Here is a 16,172-nt window from a genome sequence, read left to right as displayed (position 1 = left end):
AATGCTCCCCTATAATAACAAAGACTGAAGAAGATTTCTCAAACTATGCCAAAGAATCAAGAGTATGGTATTGTTTTATTTATAATAAGCTACTCACTCATTTTTTTGTTTTGTTTTGTTTTGTTTCTTAACAGATTAGTTTCAGTATTTCATAAAGTAGCCACTTTCAGGCACTATTTCTTCTTCTTCTTTTTTTTTTTTTTTGCCTCCAGGGTCGTTGCAGGGGCTCAGTGCCTGCACCATGAATCCACTGCTCCAGGTCATTTTTTTTCCCCTTTTGTTGCCCTTGTTGTTGTAGCCTTGTTGTGGTTATTATTGTTGTTGTTGATATCGTTCATTGTTGGATAGGACAGAGAAATGGAGAGAGGAGGGGAAGACAGAGGGAAAGAGAAAGATAGACACCTACAGACCTGTTTCTCGCCTGTGAAGGGACTCCCCTGAAGGTGGGGAGGTGGGTGCTCAAACTGGGATTCTTACCTTGTGCTTACCGCCCAACCCCCCAGGCACTAAATTTATCAGTTAAGATTGCATGTATTTAAATCCAAAAATACTTGAGACTATATGGTTGGGTGTGGTAGGGTTAGTAGCATTTAGATAATTACATACTAAGCCATCAAGTACCATATTTTAACCTGAAAAGATTTAACACTGTCTGTCTAAGACCAGAGTTAACAATTTACAGCTAGAGGATTCGACTTCCGGAGGCGGATCAGCAGATCGCTTTCTCTCCTCTCCTCGCCTCTCCTGGATCAACTAGGAATACCAAAGGAGACCACACGGACCGAAACAAGACAGGACTAGAATGACCACAGGAACCCAGTAAATCACCCGTGAGCACAAACACGCGTGGCTGGTGACAGAGAGGGTGGCTGGTGACAGAGAGGAGAGAGGGGCCTAAGGAGAGATTAAGTGACTGCTAACAGTTCGACAGTTTGTCAGTGGAGACACCACATCCAGTCTGCTCCACAACAATGGGACAGCTGAAGGGAGGAAAGGACTCCCCAGAGACTCACCAAGTGCAACTCTGAGTCTCCATTGCTACTACCCTCAGAATCTGGAGCAGCAACAGAGAGGGACACCAGGGGACAGAGATCTAACCGGGAAACTCAGGAGAAGACCTATACCTCCTTGGCATAGCTGAGGGGCTGTGAAAGTCTCTTTGTATAACCACTGGATTATCTCTGCCACACCCTGCTTTATCTCTTGGTCAGGAGTCAGTGATTAAGCTAAGAAGCCTATTGATAGTTTAAAAGCCCTCAGGCTCCCATAGCCTACAGGGAAGAAAAAAAAAAGGCTTTTACACCACTGAGCTCCAACTCAGGGATTGAAAAAACTGTTAACTTCCACCACGGTAAACCCTTTAATTAAATTACTTAGACACAAGTCAATCCAGGCAATAGTGATCAATAATTTGAAAAGTACTGATAAAGGGAACTCATAACATAATATATAAAATGGTTAAAACAACAAGAAAAAATATTGGAGACTCGAAACAGGACAAGAGTCCAGCTAAAAGTCCTCCAGAGGGTGAAGCACAAAGCAACGGGTTCGGGAGTCGGGCTGTAGTACAGCGGGCTAAGCGCAGGTGGCGCAAAGCACAAAGACCAGCATCAGGATCCCGGTTCGAACCCCAGCTCCCCACCTGCAGGGGAGTTGCTACACAGGCAGTGAAGCAGGTCTGCAGGTGTCTATCTTTCTCTCGTCCTCTCTGTCTTCCCCTCCCTCTCTCCATTTCTCTCTGTCCTATCCAACAACAACAACAATAATAACTACAACAATAAAACAACAAGGGCAACAAAAGGGAAAAAATAAATAAAATAAATATTAAAAAAAAAATGAGTTCAACATCCAAACTTTAGCTAAGGAAATAACAGGAGTGAGTAAAGAATTTGAAAAAATTGTAATCAGAAATGCAGGAACAACAAATGAGAATATGGAAGAAAATTCTAATTATCTCATGGTTATTAGAGAGCTAAAAGCTGAAATCGCTGAGCTAAGAAGGCAACTAGCTGAACAAGCTAAAACAGTATCAGAGCAGGGCAACAAAATAGATGAACTCCAGAAAGCAGTAGAGGGCAGAGAGAATAGAATCTATGAGGCTGAAGACAGAATTAGCAAGATTGAGGATGAATTAGAGACAACTAAAAAAGAAGTAAGAGATCTCAAAAAGAGATTAAGAGATGCTGAAAACAACAACAGAGTCCTATGGGATGACTTCAAAACAAACAATATATACATTATTGGCTTACCAGAGGAAGAGAGAGAAGGAGAGGAAGAAAGCATTCTCCAGGCCATAATAGCTGAAAATTTCTCTAGTCTAGACAACACCAAAGACATAAAGATTCAAGAAGCCCAGAGGGTCCCAAACAGAATTAACCCAGACCTAAAGACACCAAGACATGTCATACTTAGAATGGAAAGGAATAAGGATAAAGAAAGGATCCTCAAGGCTGCAAGAGAAAAACAAAGAGTCACCTACAAAGGAAAACCCATAAGATTAGCAGCAGACTTCTCCATACAAACACTACAGGTCAGAAGAGAATGGCAAGATATCTATCAAGTGCTCAATGAGAAAGGCTTTCAGCCAAGAATACTATATCCTGCTAGACTGTCATTCAGACTAGATGGAAGCATCAAAACCTTCTCAGACAAGCAACAGTTGAAGGAAGCAACCATCACCAAGCCTGCCCTGAAAGAAGTTCTGCAAGGTCTCCTATAAACAACCAGACCACCACAAATAGGACATATATCAAAACACTCTAAAACTCTACAAGAATGGCGTTAAAATAACTTCAATCTTTGATATCAATAAATGTCAATGGCCTGAATTCACCTGTTAAAAGACACAGAGTAGGAAGATGGATCAGAAAACACAACCCAACAATATGTTGTCTACAGGAAACTCACCTAACTCAACAAGACAAACACAGACTTAAAGTGAAAGGATGGAAAACTATCATACAAGCCAATGGCCCACAAAAAAGGGCAAGAACAGCTATTCTCATATCTGACATGATAGACTTTAAAATAGATAAGATTAAAAAAGATAGGAATGGACACTACTTAATGTTCAGAGGATCAGTCAATCAAGAGGACCTAACAATTATTAATATCTATGCACCCAATGAGAAGCCATCTAAATACATCAAACTTCTACTGAAAGAGCTACAGCAATATATTAACAGTAACACAATCATAGTAGGGAACTTCAACACCCCACTATCTCAACTTGACAGATCATCCAGGAAGAAAATCAGTAAAGACATAAGGGAGCTAAATGAAGAGATAGATAAACTAGAACTATTGGACATTTTCAGAGTCATTCATCCCAAGAAACTGGAATACACATTTTACTCAAATCCACATGGATCATTCTCAAGGACAGACCATATGTTAGGCCACAAAGACAGCATCAGCCAATTCAAGAGCACTGAAATCATCCCAAGCATCTTCTCAGACCACAGTGGAATTAAACTAACACTTAACAATCAACAAAAGATTAGTAACAGTCCCAAAATGTGGAAGCTCAACAGTACACTTCTTAACAACTTCTGGGTCAAAGAGGAAATCAAGGAAGAAATCAAAATGTTTCGAGAGTTCAATGAAAATGAAGACACAAGCTATCAAAATATTTGGGACACAGCTAAAGCAGTCCTAAGAGGGAAGTTCATAGCTATACAAGCACACATTAGGAAACAAGAAAAGGCACAAATAAACAGCCTGATTGCACATCTTAAAGACCTAGAAGAACAACAACAAAGGAATCCTAAAGCAACCAGAAGGACAGAAATCACTAAAGTTAGGGCAGAAATAAATAACATTGAGAATAGGAAAACCATACAAAAGATCAATGAAAGTCAATGTTGGTTCTTCGAAAGAGTAAACAAAATCGACAAACCTTTAGCCAGACTCACAAAACAAAAAAGGGAGAAGACCCAAATAAATCGGATAGTAAATGAAAGAGGAGATATCACAACAGACACTGCAGAAATTCAACATATCAGGCGAGGCTTCTATGAACAACTATAGGCCACCAAGCTAGAGAACCTGGAAGAAATGAATGATTTCCTAGATACCTACCAACTTCCAAAACTAAGTCAAGAGGAAGTGGATAACATGAACAGGCCCATCACAGCTAATGAAATTGAAACAGTTATCAAAAATCTTCCCAAAAATAAAAGTCCTGGACCAGATGGTTTTACAAATGAATTCTACAAAACTTTCAAAGAAGAACTAATACCTCTACTTTTAAAAGTCTTCCAGAAGATTGAAGACACTGGAATACTCCCTGCCAGCTTCTATGAAGCCAACATCACCCTGATACCAAAAGCAGAGAGGGACACAACCAAAAAAGAAAACTACAGACCAATATCTCTGATGAACACAGATGCGAAAATATTGAACAAAATTCTAGCCAACTGGATACAGCAGTATATCAAAAAGACTGTTCATCATGACCAAGTGGGGTTTATCCCAGACATTCAAGGTTGGTTTAATATACGTAAATCAATCAATGTGATCCACCACATCAACAAAAGCAAGACCAAAAACCACATGGTCATATTAATAGGTGCAGAGAAAGCCTTTGACAAAATACAACATCCCTTTATGATCAAAACACTACAAAAAATGAGAATAGGTGGAAAATTCCTGAAGATAGTGGAGTCTATATATAGCAAACCTACAGCCAACATCATACTCAATGGTGAAAAACTGGAAGCATTTCCCCTCAGATCAGGTACTAGACAGGGACGCCCACTATCACCATTACTATTCAACATAGTGTTGGAAGTTCTTGCCATAGCAATCAGGCAGGAGCAAGGAATTAAAGGCATACAGATTGGAAGAGAAGAAGTCAAACTCTCCTTATTTGCAGATGACATGATAGTATACATGGAAAAACCTAAGGAATCCAGCAAGAAGCTTTTGGAAATCATCAGGCAATACAGTAAGGTGTCAGGCTATAAAATTAACATTCAAAAGTCAGTGGCATTCCTCTATGCAAACACTAAGTTAGAAGAAATTGAAATCCAGAAATCAGTTCCTTTTTCTATAGCAACAAAAACAATAAAATATCTAGGAGTAAACCTAACCAAAGAAGTGAAAGACTTGTATACTGAAAATTATGAGTCATTACTCAAAGAAATTGAAAAAGACACAAGGAAGTGGAAAGATATTCCATGTTCATGGGTTGGAAGAATTAACATCATCAAAATGAATATACTACCCAGAGCCATCTACAAATTTAATGCTATCCCCATCAAGATCCCAAGCACATTTTTTAGGAGAATAGAACAAATGCTACAAATGTTTATCTGGAACCAGAAAAGACCTAGAATTGCCAAAACAATCTTAAGAAAAAAGAACAGAACTGGAGGCATCACACTCCCAGATCTCAAACTGTATTATAGGGCCACTGTCATCAAAACTGCTTGGTACTGGAACATGAACAGACACACTGACCAGCGGAATAGAACTGAGAGCCCAGAAATGAGGCCCCACACTTATGGACATCTAATCTTTGACAAAGGGGCCCAGACTATTACATCGGGAAAGCAGAGTCTCTTCAACAAATGGTGTTGGAAACAATGGGGTGAAACATGCAGAAGAATGAAACTGAATCACTGTATTTCACCAAATACAAAAGTAAATTCCAAGTGGATCAAGAACTTGGATGTTAGACCAGAAACTATCAGATACTTAGAGGAAAATATTGGAAGAACTTTTTTCCGCATAAATTTTAAAGACATTTTCAATGAAACGAATCCAATTACAAGGAAGACTAAGGCAAGTATAAACCTATGGGACTACATCAAATTAAAAAGCTTCTTCACAGCAAAAGAAACCACTACCCAAACCAAGAGACCCCTCACAGAATGGGAGAAGATCTTTACATGCCATACAACAGATAAGAGTTTAATAACCAACATATATAAAGAGCTTGCCAGACTCAACAACAAGACAACAAATAACCCCATCCAAAAATGGGGGGAGGACTTGGACAGAATATTCACCACAGAAAAGATCCAAAAGGCCGAGAAACACATGAAAAAATGCTCCAAGTCTCTGATTGTCAGAGAAATGCAAATCAAGACAACAATGAGATATCACTTCACTCCTGTAAGAATGTCATACATCAGAAAAGGTAACAGCAGCAAATGCTGGAAAGGGTGTGGGGTCAAAGGAACCCTCCTGCACTGCTGGTGGGAATGTCAATTGGTCCAACCTCTGTGGAGAACAGTCTGGAGAACTCTCAGAAGGCTAGAAATGGACCTACCCTATGACCCTGCAATTCCCCTCCTGGGGATATATCCTAAGGAACCCAACACATCCATCCAAAAAGATCTGTGTACACATATGTTCTTGGCAGCGCAATTTGTAATAGCCAAAACCTGGAAGCAACCCAGGTGTCCAACAACAGATGAGTGGCTGAGCAAGTTGTGGTATATATACACAATGGAATACTACTCAGCTGTAAAAAATGGTGACTTCACCGTTTTCAGCCGATCTTGGATGGACCTTGAAAAAATCATGTTGAGTGAAATAAGTCAGAAACAGAAGGATGAATATGGGATGATCTCACTCTCAGGTCGAAGTTGAAAAACAAGATTAGAAAAGAAAACACAAGTCGAACCTGAAATGGAATTGGAGTATTACACCAAAGTAAAAGACTCTGGGGTGGGTGGGTGGGTAGGGAGAATACAGGTCCATGAAAGATGATGAATGACATAGTGAGGGCTGTATTGTTATATGGGGGACTGGGGAATGTTATGCATGTACAAACTATTGTATTTACTGTTGAATGTAAAACATTAATTCCCCCATAAAGAAATAAATTATTAAAAAAAAAATTTACAGCTAGAGCTTTAGTCATTAATTGCCGTTACCACATTTAGGACTAAACATCTTCACAGTTTAGAGCTGCAGATCTGGTTTAAGAAGTCAATAAAAGGGAGTGGGGAGACAACATAATGGTTATGCAAAGACATTCACAACTGAGGTACCAAGGTCCCAGTTTCAATCCCCAGCATCACCATAAATCAGAGCTGAGCAGTACTCTGGCAAAATAAATAAAAGCATTAAATATTGTTATGCCCACATCAAGGTACTAAAAAAATTAATAAAATCCCTGTTTAGCTTTGCCTATAATTCCAGGCCAGCTGTAACTGAAGTTAAAATAGCCCACAGAGTAAAGGCAATATGGTTTGCCTGAGTTAACTAAGCCATTCTTGCCAAAGCTTCATTAGTTGAAAATAAATCAAACTGCTTAAAAGGAGAAAAAAGGGAGTCGGGCTGTAGCGCAGCGGGTTAAGCGCAGGTGGCGCAAAGCACAAGGATGGGCATAAGGATCCTGGTTTGAACCCCGGCTCCCCACCTGCAGGGGAATCGCTTCACAGGCGGTGAAGCAGGTCTGTAGGTGTCTCTCTTTCTCTCCTCCTCTCTCCATTTCTCTCTGTCCTATCCAACAATGACGACAACAACAATAATAACTACAACAATAAGACAACAAGGGCAACAAAAGGGAATAAATAAATAAAATAAATATTTTTAAAAAAAGGAGAAAAAAATCAATAATAATGTATTGCATGAGAAATTAATTCCTAAAAGTTTAACTACTCCCCCAAAGTCCACATTCTCCGCCTACAAAATAGGTGCTACCTATTTAGCACCCACTAGGATCCCCAAATGGCACACATACCCTATTTCCCAAGATTATTGTCTACGAATCAGCTGTTAAATTATTAGGCAAAACTTATCATTGCTAATAATACCCCCAGTGTGTTCTGATCAATGTTCTCAACAGAAATTTTAGTTCATTTCTCCCCACCACTGGACTAAATGTAGCTTTGTCAACTTGCTATTTTCAATACCAGGTTTTACTTAGCTATATTGTATTAGAAAGTAGATGTAGACTCTAGAGCCTACCCTCAAGATGTCCTGCAGCTTCTGCCTTTGTATCTTGGAACTCAGTTAACATGTGAAAAAGTTTGACATAGGTTATAAATGAAGAGAGATTATGTGCATAGGGTAAATTCACCTTCGAGATGCCCCTCTCCAAGGCCCTAGTCATATGACTGAAGTCAGAGAGAGAGAGAAAGAGACACCTCAGCTCTGCTCCATCTATGGAGTTCCCTTGGTGGCATCCACGATGCTCCTAGATTGTGCCAAACTCCAACCCAGGGTCTCACATGTAGGAAGGTTGCTCTCTAGTGGGTAAGCTATCTCCCAGCCCCCCCTACACACACATCCCGATTTTACAGTGTTTTATTAAGAATGAAGAGAGGGGGAGTCGGGCGGTAGCGCAGCGGGTTAAGCGCAGGTGGCGCAAAGCACAAGGACCGGCATAAGGATCCCGGTTCGAACCCCGACTCCCCACCTGCAGGGGAGTCGCTTCACAGGCGGTGAAGCAGGTCTGCAGGTGTCTATCTTTCTCTTCTCCTCTCTGTCTTCCCCTCCTCTCTCCATTTCTCTCTGTCCTATCCAACAACGACAACAACAATAATAACTACAACAATAAACAAGGGCAACAAAAGGGAATAAATAAATAAAATATTTATAAAAAAAAAAAAAGAATGAAGAGAGGGGAAGATAGAGAGGGGGAGAGAAAGACAGACACCTGCAGACCTGCTTCACCACCTGTGAAGCGACTCCCCTACAGGTGGGGAGCCGGGGGCTCCAACAGGGATCCTTAAGCCGGTCCTTGCACTTCGCGCCACGTGTGCTTAACCCGCTGCACTACCACCCGACTCCTTATATAAGAGATTCTTATGGGGGGGAGTATAGGGGGGAAGGAGAGAACTATATACCCCGTAATCTTTTTTATTATTATTATCTTTGTTTATTGGAGACAGCCAGAAATCGAGAGGGTAGGGGAGATAGAGAGGAAGAGAGACACCTGCAGCCCTGCTTCACCACTTGCAAAGCTTTCCCTCTGCAGGTAGGGGCTGGGGGCTGGAACCCGGGTCCTTGAGCACTGTAACCAGGTGCACCACCACCCGCCCCCCCCCGTTATCTTTTTTTTATATTTATTTATTCCCTTTTGTTGCCCTTGTTATTGTTGTAGTTATTATTGTTATTGATGTCATTGTTGGATAGGACAGAGAGAAATCAGAAATCGAGAGAGGAGGGAAAGACAGAGAGGGGGAGAGAAAGATAGACACCTGCAGACCTGCTTCACCGCCTGTGAAGCGACTCCCCTACAGGTGGGAAGCCCAGAGCTCGAACTGGGATCCTTACTCGGGTCCTTATGCTTTGTGTATGCTTTGCATGCCCTGGGTTCAATCCCTACCATCAAATGGAAAGGAGAGTCTACCACTATCCCCTGCACTGCCTCATAGCTGCAGTGAACTCTTTTAAAAATTTGCTGCCAAGGAAGCCAAGAAATTTGAATTAGCTGGAAGAGGATACAGAATAAAGAAATGTTTTTCACCTGAAGATAGGAACACTTATAGCTTATTTGGATGTCTATGAGAATGTCCCAGCGATAAGGGAGGAGATGATTACACAGGATGGAATGGGAGTGATTGCTAGAATAAGTGACAGATGGATCAATGAAGAAAGGGTAACACCTACTGCACAAGAGGTGAACATCAGTAGGAGTACACACAATTGTACTTATTAGTAACACGTATCAAGTTTTTTTTTTTTTTTAAAAAAAGTCCTTGCTGGGGCCAGGTGGTAGCTCAGCAGGTTAAGCACACATGGTGCTGCTGGCTGGAACCCCCCAGCTCCCCACCTGCAGAGAAGTTGCTTCACAAGCGGTGAAGCAGGTCTGCAGGTATCTTTCTTTCCACCTCTCTGTCTTCCCCTCCTCTCTCCATTTCTCTTTGTCCTATCCAACAACAATAACATCAATGGCAACAATAACAAGGGCAACAAAATGGGAAAAAATGGCCTCTAGGAGCAGTGGATTTGTGGTGCAGGCACTGAGCCCCAGTGATGACCCTGGAGACAAAGAAAATAATAATAAAATGAAATAAAATAAAAAGTCCTTCCCTAGAGAAAACATGAAGTATCTTGGGGGGGAAATGATCCAGGGGTATATAAGAGTATAAATAATCTACGTGTTGTTGAGAAGGCAAAGACAGACAAAACCCACAAAGGAAGTAATGCATGAACATGCAGGGCTGGGGGAAAGAACCAATGAGTACAACATGCAGCTTAGAAACAAAGCACAGAACAAGATGAAGTTAGAAAGTTAACTAAAAAAAATGGAGGGCCCTGGACTTCAGCTGCCACAGTAACTTCAGTGAGAAAGAACTAAATGAACAGAGTCCATCCATAGCTCAGTATCTGCTCAATAATGTACTTGCATAGAATGCACTTCAGCTATCAGGTAGTAAGAACAGTTACTATAAAGATTAAATGACAGACAGTATAGGTAAACACCTTAGAGCAGTGCTCAGTACAGAGTAAATGCTCAGCAAATACCAATTTTACCTGTCATTATTAAGATTACTGTTGGGGACAGGAGATTGGTTTGCCTGGTAGAGCACACACTATAGTATGCATGAGGACTTGAGCCCCTGGCACCATATTGGAGCACTGTGCAGAGCACCAAGAGGAAGCTCCATGCATGGTGGACAAGTGCTGTCTCTCTGTCTCTGTCTCTCTCTCCTGAATGCCCCCATCTCTGAGATTTCAAAGAGTGGAAGACCCCAGTAGCACAAACTAAACAGCACTCAGGACTTGCATGGCTACGGTTCCTGGTTTGTCCCTAGAGCCACATGTGCTGGAATGGTACTTGGGTATTTTTTTTTCTTTCTCTCTCATGTATGTATGTATGTATGTATGTATATATGTATGTATTTTTTTTTTCTCCATAGGACTATGTGAACTTTCCAAACTACAACCTACTTCCAGCCCTTCTAAAAACAATTCAATTCTGCTGTAACCATATAATTGAGTCCTCTCCTAACTACTCTTCCCCAAAGAAAAAGCTCAGAAGGAAACAATCTGCCATCTCCTGTGGGAACCAGAATGGATATGAGACTTATGCCTGAGTGAAGATCTAAGAAAAAAAAAAATCTTCTCATTTGCCAGGGTCCCAGAGAACATCCTAGAAACAGACTAAATAACCAGAAAGTATCATGTCTGTCTACAAACTGAACTGGATCCATAACAAAAATATTCAGTTAGGAATAAAAAGGTTGCTACGGTAAAGGAAATTTGATAATCTAAACATTCTATAAAATGGTAGGGAGTCGGGCTGTAGCGCAGCGGGTTAAGCGCAGGTGGCGCAAAGCACAAGGACCGGCATAAGGATCCCGGTTCCAACCCCAGCTCCCCACCTGCAGGGGAGTCGCTTCACAGGCGGTGAAGCAGGTCTGCAGGTGTCTATCTTTCTCTCCTCCTCTCTGTCTTCCCCTCCTCTCTCCATTTCTCTCTCTGTCCTATCCAACAATGACAACAACAATAATAACTACAAAATAAAACAACAAGGGCAACAAAAGGGAAAAAATAAATAAAATAAATATTTTTTAAAAAATGGTAATGATTATAACCATACTACTGTGGTCTTCTAGGTAGACAGAATATTTTGTAAAGTGTTTAAATGAAAAATGCTCATGAAATTGTTAACTGGTATCATACCAATTTTAAAATGTATAAATTTCATGCCTGAGGCACCAAAGACTCTAAGTTAAATCTCCAGCACCATCATAAATCAGAGCAAAACAGTGCTGGGGGGGGGGGTATAAATTATCACACCATTAAGAAAAAAAAGGAATTAAGATTATGAAAATGCTATTTTGCTGGCTGGAATAATCGTGTAGAATACCTAATGTTCTTATTATCAAAATTTTCTTTTTTTTAAAAATTTTTTTAATATTAATTTTATTTATTTATTCCCTTTTGTTGCCCTTGTTGTTTTATTGTTGTAGTTATTATTGTTGTTGTCGTTGTTGGATAGGACAGAGAGAAATGGAGAGAGGAGGGGAAGACAGAGAGGAGGAGAGAAAGACAGACACCTGCAGACCTGCTTCACTGCCTGTGAAGCGACTCCCCTGCAGGTGGGGAGCCGGGGTTCGAACCGGGATCCTTATGCCGGTCCTTGTGCTTTGCGCCACCTGCGCTTAGCCCGCTGCGCTACCGCCCGACTCCCATTATCAAAATTTTCTACAACACAAAGAATTCTTTTTTTTTTTTCCAACTCCAATATCATTGTATTGAGTAAATGTTGATTGACAGGATTTTTGTTGTCACAGGATACATGTCTACATTTTCCTGTTCTTCTTATGTTTAACTAGATGGCAGAGAAGGAATTTTTTTTTTTTTTTAAAGGAGACATTAACAAAACCATAGGATAGGAGGGGTAAAACTCCACCCAATTCTCCATATCCCATCCCCTCCCCAACAGCTTTCCCATTCTCTATCCCTCTGGGAGCATGGACCCAGGGTCGTTGTGGGTTGCAGAAGGTGGAAGGTCTGACTTCTGTAATTGCTTCCCCAACACATAGAATCCTTATGTAGACTAGTTTTTTTTAATATTTATTTTTCCCTTTTGTTGCCCTTGTTTTTTATTGTTGTTGTAGTTATTGTCGTTGTTATTGATGTCGCCGTTTTAGATAGGACATAGAGAAATGGAGAGAGGAGGAGAAGACAGAGAGGAGGAGAGAAAGACAGACACCTGCAGACCTGCTTCACTACTTGTGAAGCAACTCCCCTGCAGGTGGAGAGCTGGGGGCTCGAAACCGGATCCTTACACCGGTACTTGCGCTTTGCGCCACGTGTACTTTGCGCCACGCTGCACTGCGGCCCGACTCCCTAGTTTTTAATTACTGAAAAATAAGGTTCCTAACAGATAGCTCAGACAGTCAATCTGTTCCCAGAGTAGAGTTAGGCAGACAATTCCCTATCATGGCGCTGGGCAGCACGTGACTCAGCTCCCAATTAGCCAGTAGATACAAAGGAAGACAACCCACACTGTATAGTGTACTGTGCTGTGACCACTGCTAAATTATAATGTTCAGTTTATGATATTTTCATGGTTTCAACTTATGAGTTTATCATAAGTCAAGGAAAAGCTGTAATGAGAAGCAGTGGTTTTTTTTTCTCTCTCTAGGGTTATTACTAGGGCTCAATGCAACTCAGGCATCCAAGTTTGACATCCTCGAGGAAACACTCATGAAAGACATGTCTCTGATATCTGATTACTGTAAAAAATGGCGACTAATCCCTAGCACTGCAAAAACGGTATCATCTGTTTTCCATCTACACCATGCCTCGGCCTTGCGTGAGCTTAATGTGCAGCTTGGCGATACGAGAATCCGGCATGAAGCCCAGCCAGTCTATCTTGGCGTTACTCTCGATCACACTCTTGTCATTTCACGAACATCTCATAAAAACTGCAGCAAAGGTGGGCGCGAGGAATAACATCATTGCAAGACTGGCCAGCTCCTCATGGGGCGTGAGCGCTTCCACACTACGATCATCATCTCTGGCATTATGCTATTCCACTGCAGAATACTGTGCCCCAGTATGGTTCCGTAGCCCCCATGTCCACTTGGTCGATTCCAAATTATATTCTTCCATGAGGATAACTTCTGGAACCATCCATTCCACCCCGGTTCCATGGCTGCCAGTTCTTAGCAACATCGCCCGCCAGATATTTGTCGGGATGCGGCATCATCTAAATTCATTTCCCACGTCTACGCTCGACCAGACCTGCCAATATACGCGGATATCTTCGCCCACCCTGTCCAACGCTTGACATCTCGTCATCCAATCTGGTCCCCTACGCCTACACTGAACTTCTCTGTTCCAGACTCTTGGAAACAGAGTTGGCAGTCAGCTGAGGTAAGGAACAAACACCTCATCACAGACCCCTGCAAGCGTCAACCCAGCTTTGACCTAGCACGTTATGATTGGGCTCTCCTCAATAGCTATCGAACAGACCATGGCCGGTGCGCTGCTATGTTCCATCGCTGGGGAGCCAGAGACGACCCAAACTGCCCCTGCGGCTACAGACAGACTATGACCCACATAGTCAATGACTGCCACCTCTCCAGATTCAAAGGAGGTCTCGAAACTTTACATCAGGCTCAACCTGACACTGCTGACTAGCTACGGAAGAAGGGCAAACGCTAGAAGAAGTGCCTGCACTAGGAATCCACTGCTCCTGTGGCTTTTATTTATTTATTTTTTGCTCAATTTTTTTGGGGAGGACAGAGCGAAATTGAGAGATGGAGAAGACAGAGAGGGGTAGAGAAATACAGACACCTACAGACCTGTACTGTGATGGACCATGTAGTATCCTACTGAAATACAATGAAAGGAGGGATTATTCTGCATGGAAAGGCTTCAAAGAGTGAACTGCAGCTCCCAATTGGAGACTTTAGCTCTCTGTGCTGCAGATGCCTCATATCTGTTTCTGGCTATAAAAATTCATAGGGTTTAACTACTGATCATAAAGATTTTCTTAAAATATTTTCAAACCATTTTTTGTATTATTGATTTTAGATACAGAGAGAATTTATGAAGGAAGGGAGAAATAAAGGGAGAGAGAGACACTTGCAACACCAATTCACTGCTACTGAAACTTCCCTGTTGCACCTGGGGACCTGGGGCTTGAACCAGGGTCCTTGCACATTGTAATATGTGCACTCAACCAAGTGTGACACTGCCTGCCCACCTGTAAAGTCTATATATATTAAAAAATAATAATAAAAAAAAGATTTATTGGGGGTTAGGTGGTAGCACAGCAGATTAAGCGCACATGGTGTGAAGCACAAGAATCTGCATAAGGATATCAGTTCTAGGCCTCCCCGCCCTGGCTCCCCACCTGCAGAGGGGTTGCTTCACAAGTGGTGAAACAGGTCTACAGGTGTCTTTCTCTCACCCTCTCTGTCTTCCTCTCCTCTCTTGATTTCTCTCTGTCCTATCAAACAACAACAACAGCAATAACAATAGTAACAAGGGCAACAAAAATGGAAAAAAAATGGCCTCCAGGAGCAGTGGATTTGTAATGAAAGCACCGAGCCACAGCAATAACCCTGGAGGCAAAAAAAAAAAAAAAGAATATATATATAATTAAAGAGAGAAGGAGTCAGAATATGTGGTACCAAGATATGCGACTCAAGACCTTATGCTTACAAGTCTTGAGTTCTTCGGCTGGGCCACCTCCCAGGTGACTAGTTAAGTTTTTAAAAATCTCTGGAATTAAAGTTTTATAATAATAATAATAATTATTATTATTATTATTATTATTATTATTGTCACTGTTGGGGCACTACCACTCTGAGACAATTTTTTCAGAGAAAGCGAAACAGAGAGGGAACCATACAATGGTACAGGAACTTTCTCTAGTGTGGGGGTCAGGCTTAAACCAGGGTCAAGCCTATAGCAAAGCTGGAGTACTATCCAGATGAACTATGTTGCCAGTCCCATTTGTTTTTTGTTGTTGTTGTTGTTGTTTTCCCCCTAAGGCATCACTGGAAAACAAGCAGAGGCTCTCTTGAATGTTTAATACTGCCTAATAACCTTCTTGGCCCAATTTTTTTCATTCAATATACAGAAAGAGCAGAGGATAAGAGCATGGAGAGAGAAAAAGGACAAACAGGGAAAGAAGTCAGCGTTGCTCCTCTACTTGTGGAGTCCTCTTTGACTTTGCCCACAGTGCTCGAATGTGGTGCCAGGGTTTACCTCTAAACGCATCATACACTCTTAGAAATTTTTACTTTCACCTGGGAGCTGGGCAGTAGCACAGACGGTTAAGTGCACATGGCACAGAAATGCAAGGACCGGCATAAGGATCCTGGTTCGAGCCCCCAACTTCCCACCTAAAGGGGGGGGTCACTTCACAGGCAACCAAGCAGGTCTGCAGGTGTCTATCTTTCTCTCCCCCTCTGTCTTCCCCTCCTCTCTCCATTTCTCTCTGTCCTATCCAACGACGACAGCAATAACCACAACAACAAGGGCAACACAATAGGGAAAACAGCTTCCAGGAGCAGTGGATTCGGCACCGAACCCAAGTGATAACCCTGGAGGCAAAAGAAAAAAAAGGAAGAAATTAGTCCTTATTTTACCTTGTCTGTGCCCCTCTACTACAGAGAGAACTCATTTAAGACAGAGATTGTCTCAATCATCTTTGTATGTCCAGAGCCAGAATAAAATATTACTGTTGTATGTGATTATGTTTTAGAAAAGACTTCAGGTGGCTCAGCACCTGGTAT

At 41.6% G+C, this 16,172-nt stretch overlaps 1 protein-coding gene across 1 annotated transcript in view; it reads right to left on the bottom strand.

Moving 5' to 3' along the window:
* Positions 1 to 15,654, bottom strand: part of NRDC (nardilysin convertase) — an 81,702-nt gene extending 66,048 nt beyond the window's left edge. Inside the window, exons 1-2 of the mRNA XM_060204946.1 lie at positions 15,643 to 15,654; positions 14,260 to 14,375 (exon numbers count right to left, since the gene is read on the bottom strand). Coding sequence (XP_060060929.1) covers positions 14,260 to 14,375; positions 15,643 to 15,654 — 128 coding nt within the window. The remainder of the gene's footprint in view (positions 1 to 14,259; positions 14,376 to 15,642) is intronic.
* Between the last annotated feature and the right edge of the window lie 518 nt (positions 15,655 to 16,172).

The sequence above is a fragment of the Erinaceus europaeus genome, chromosome 13 (genome assembly GCF_950295315.1).
Source record: "Erinaceus europaeus chromosome 13, mEriEur2.1, whole genome shotgun sequence".
Taxonomy (NCBI): Eukaryota; Metazoa; Chordata; class Mammalia; order Eulipotyphla; family Erinaceidae; genus Erinaceus; species Erinaceus europaeus.
The sequence above is the reverse complement of the archived record's forward strand: the minus strand, read 5'-3'. Positions and strand labels throughout refer to the sequence as shown.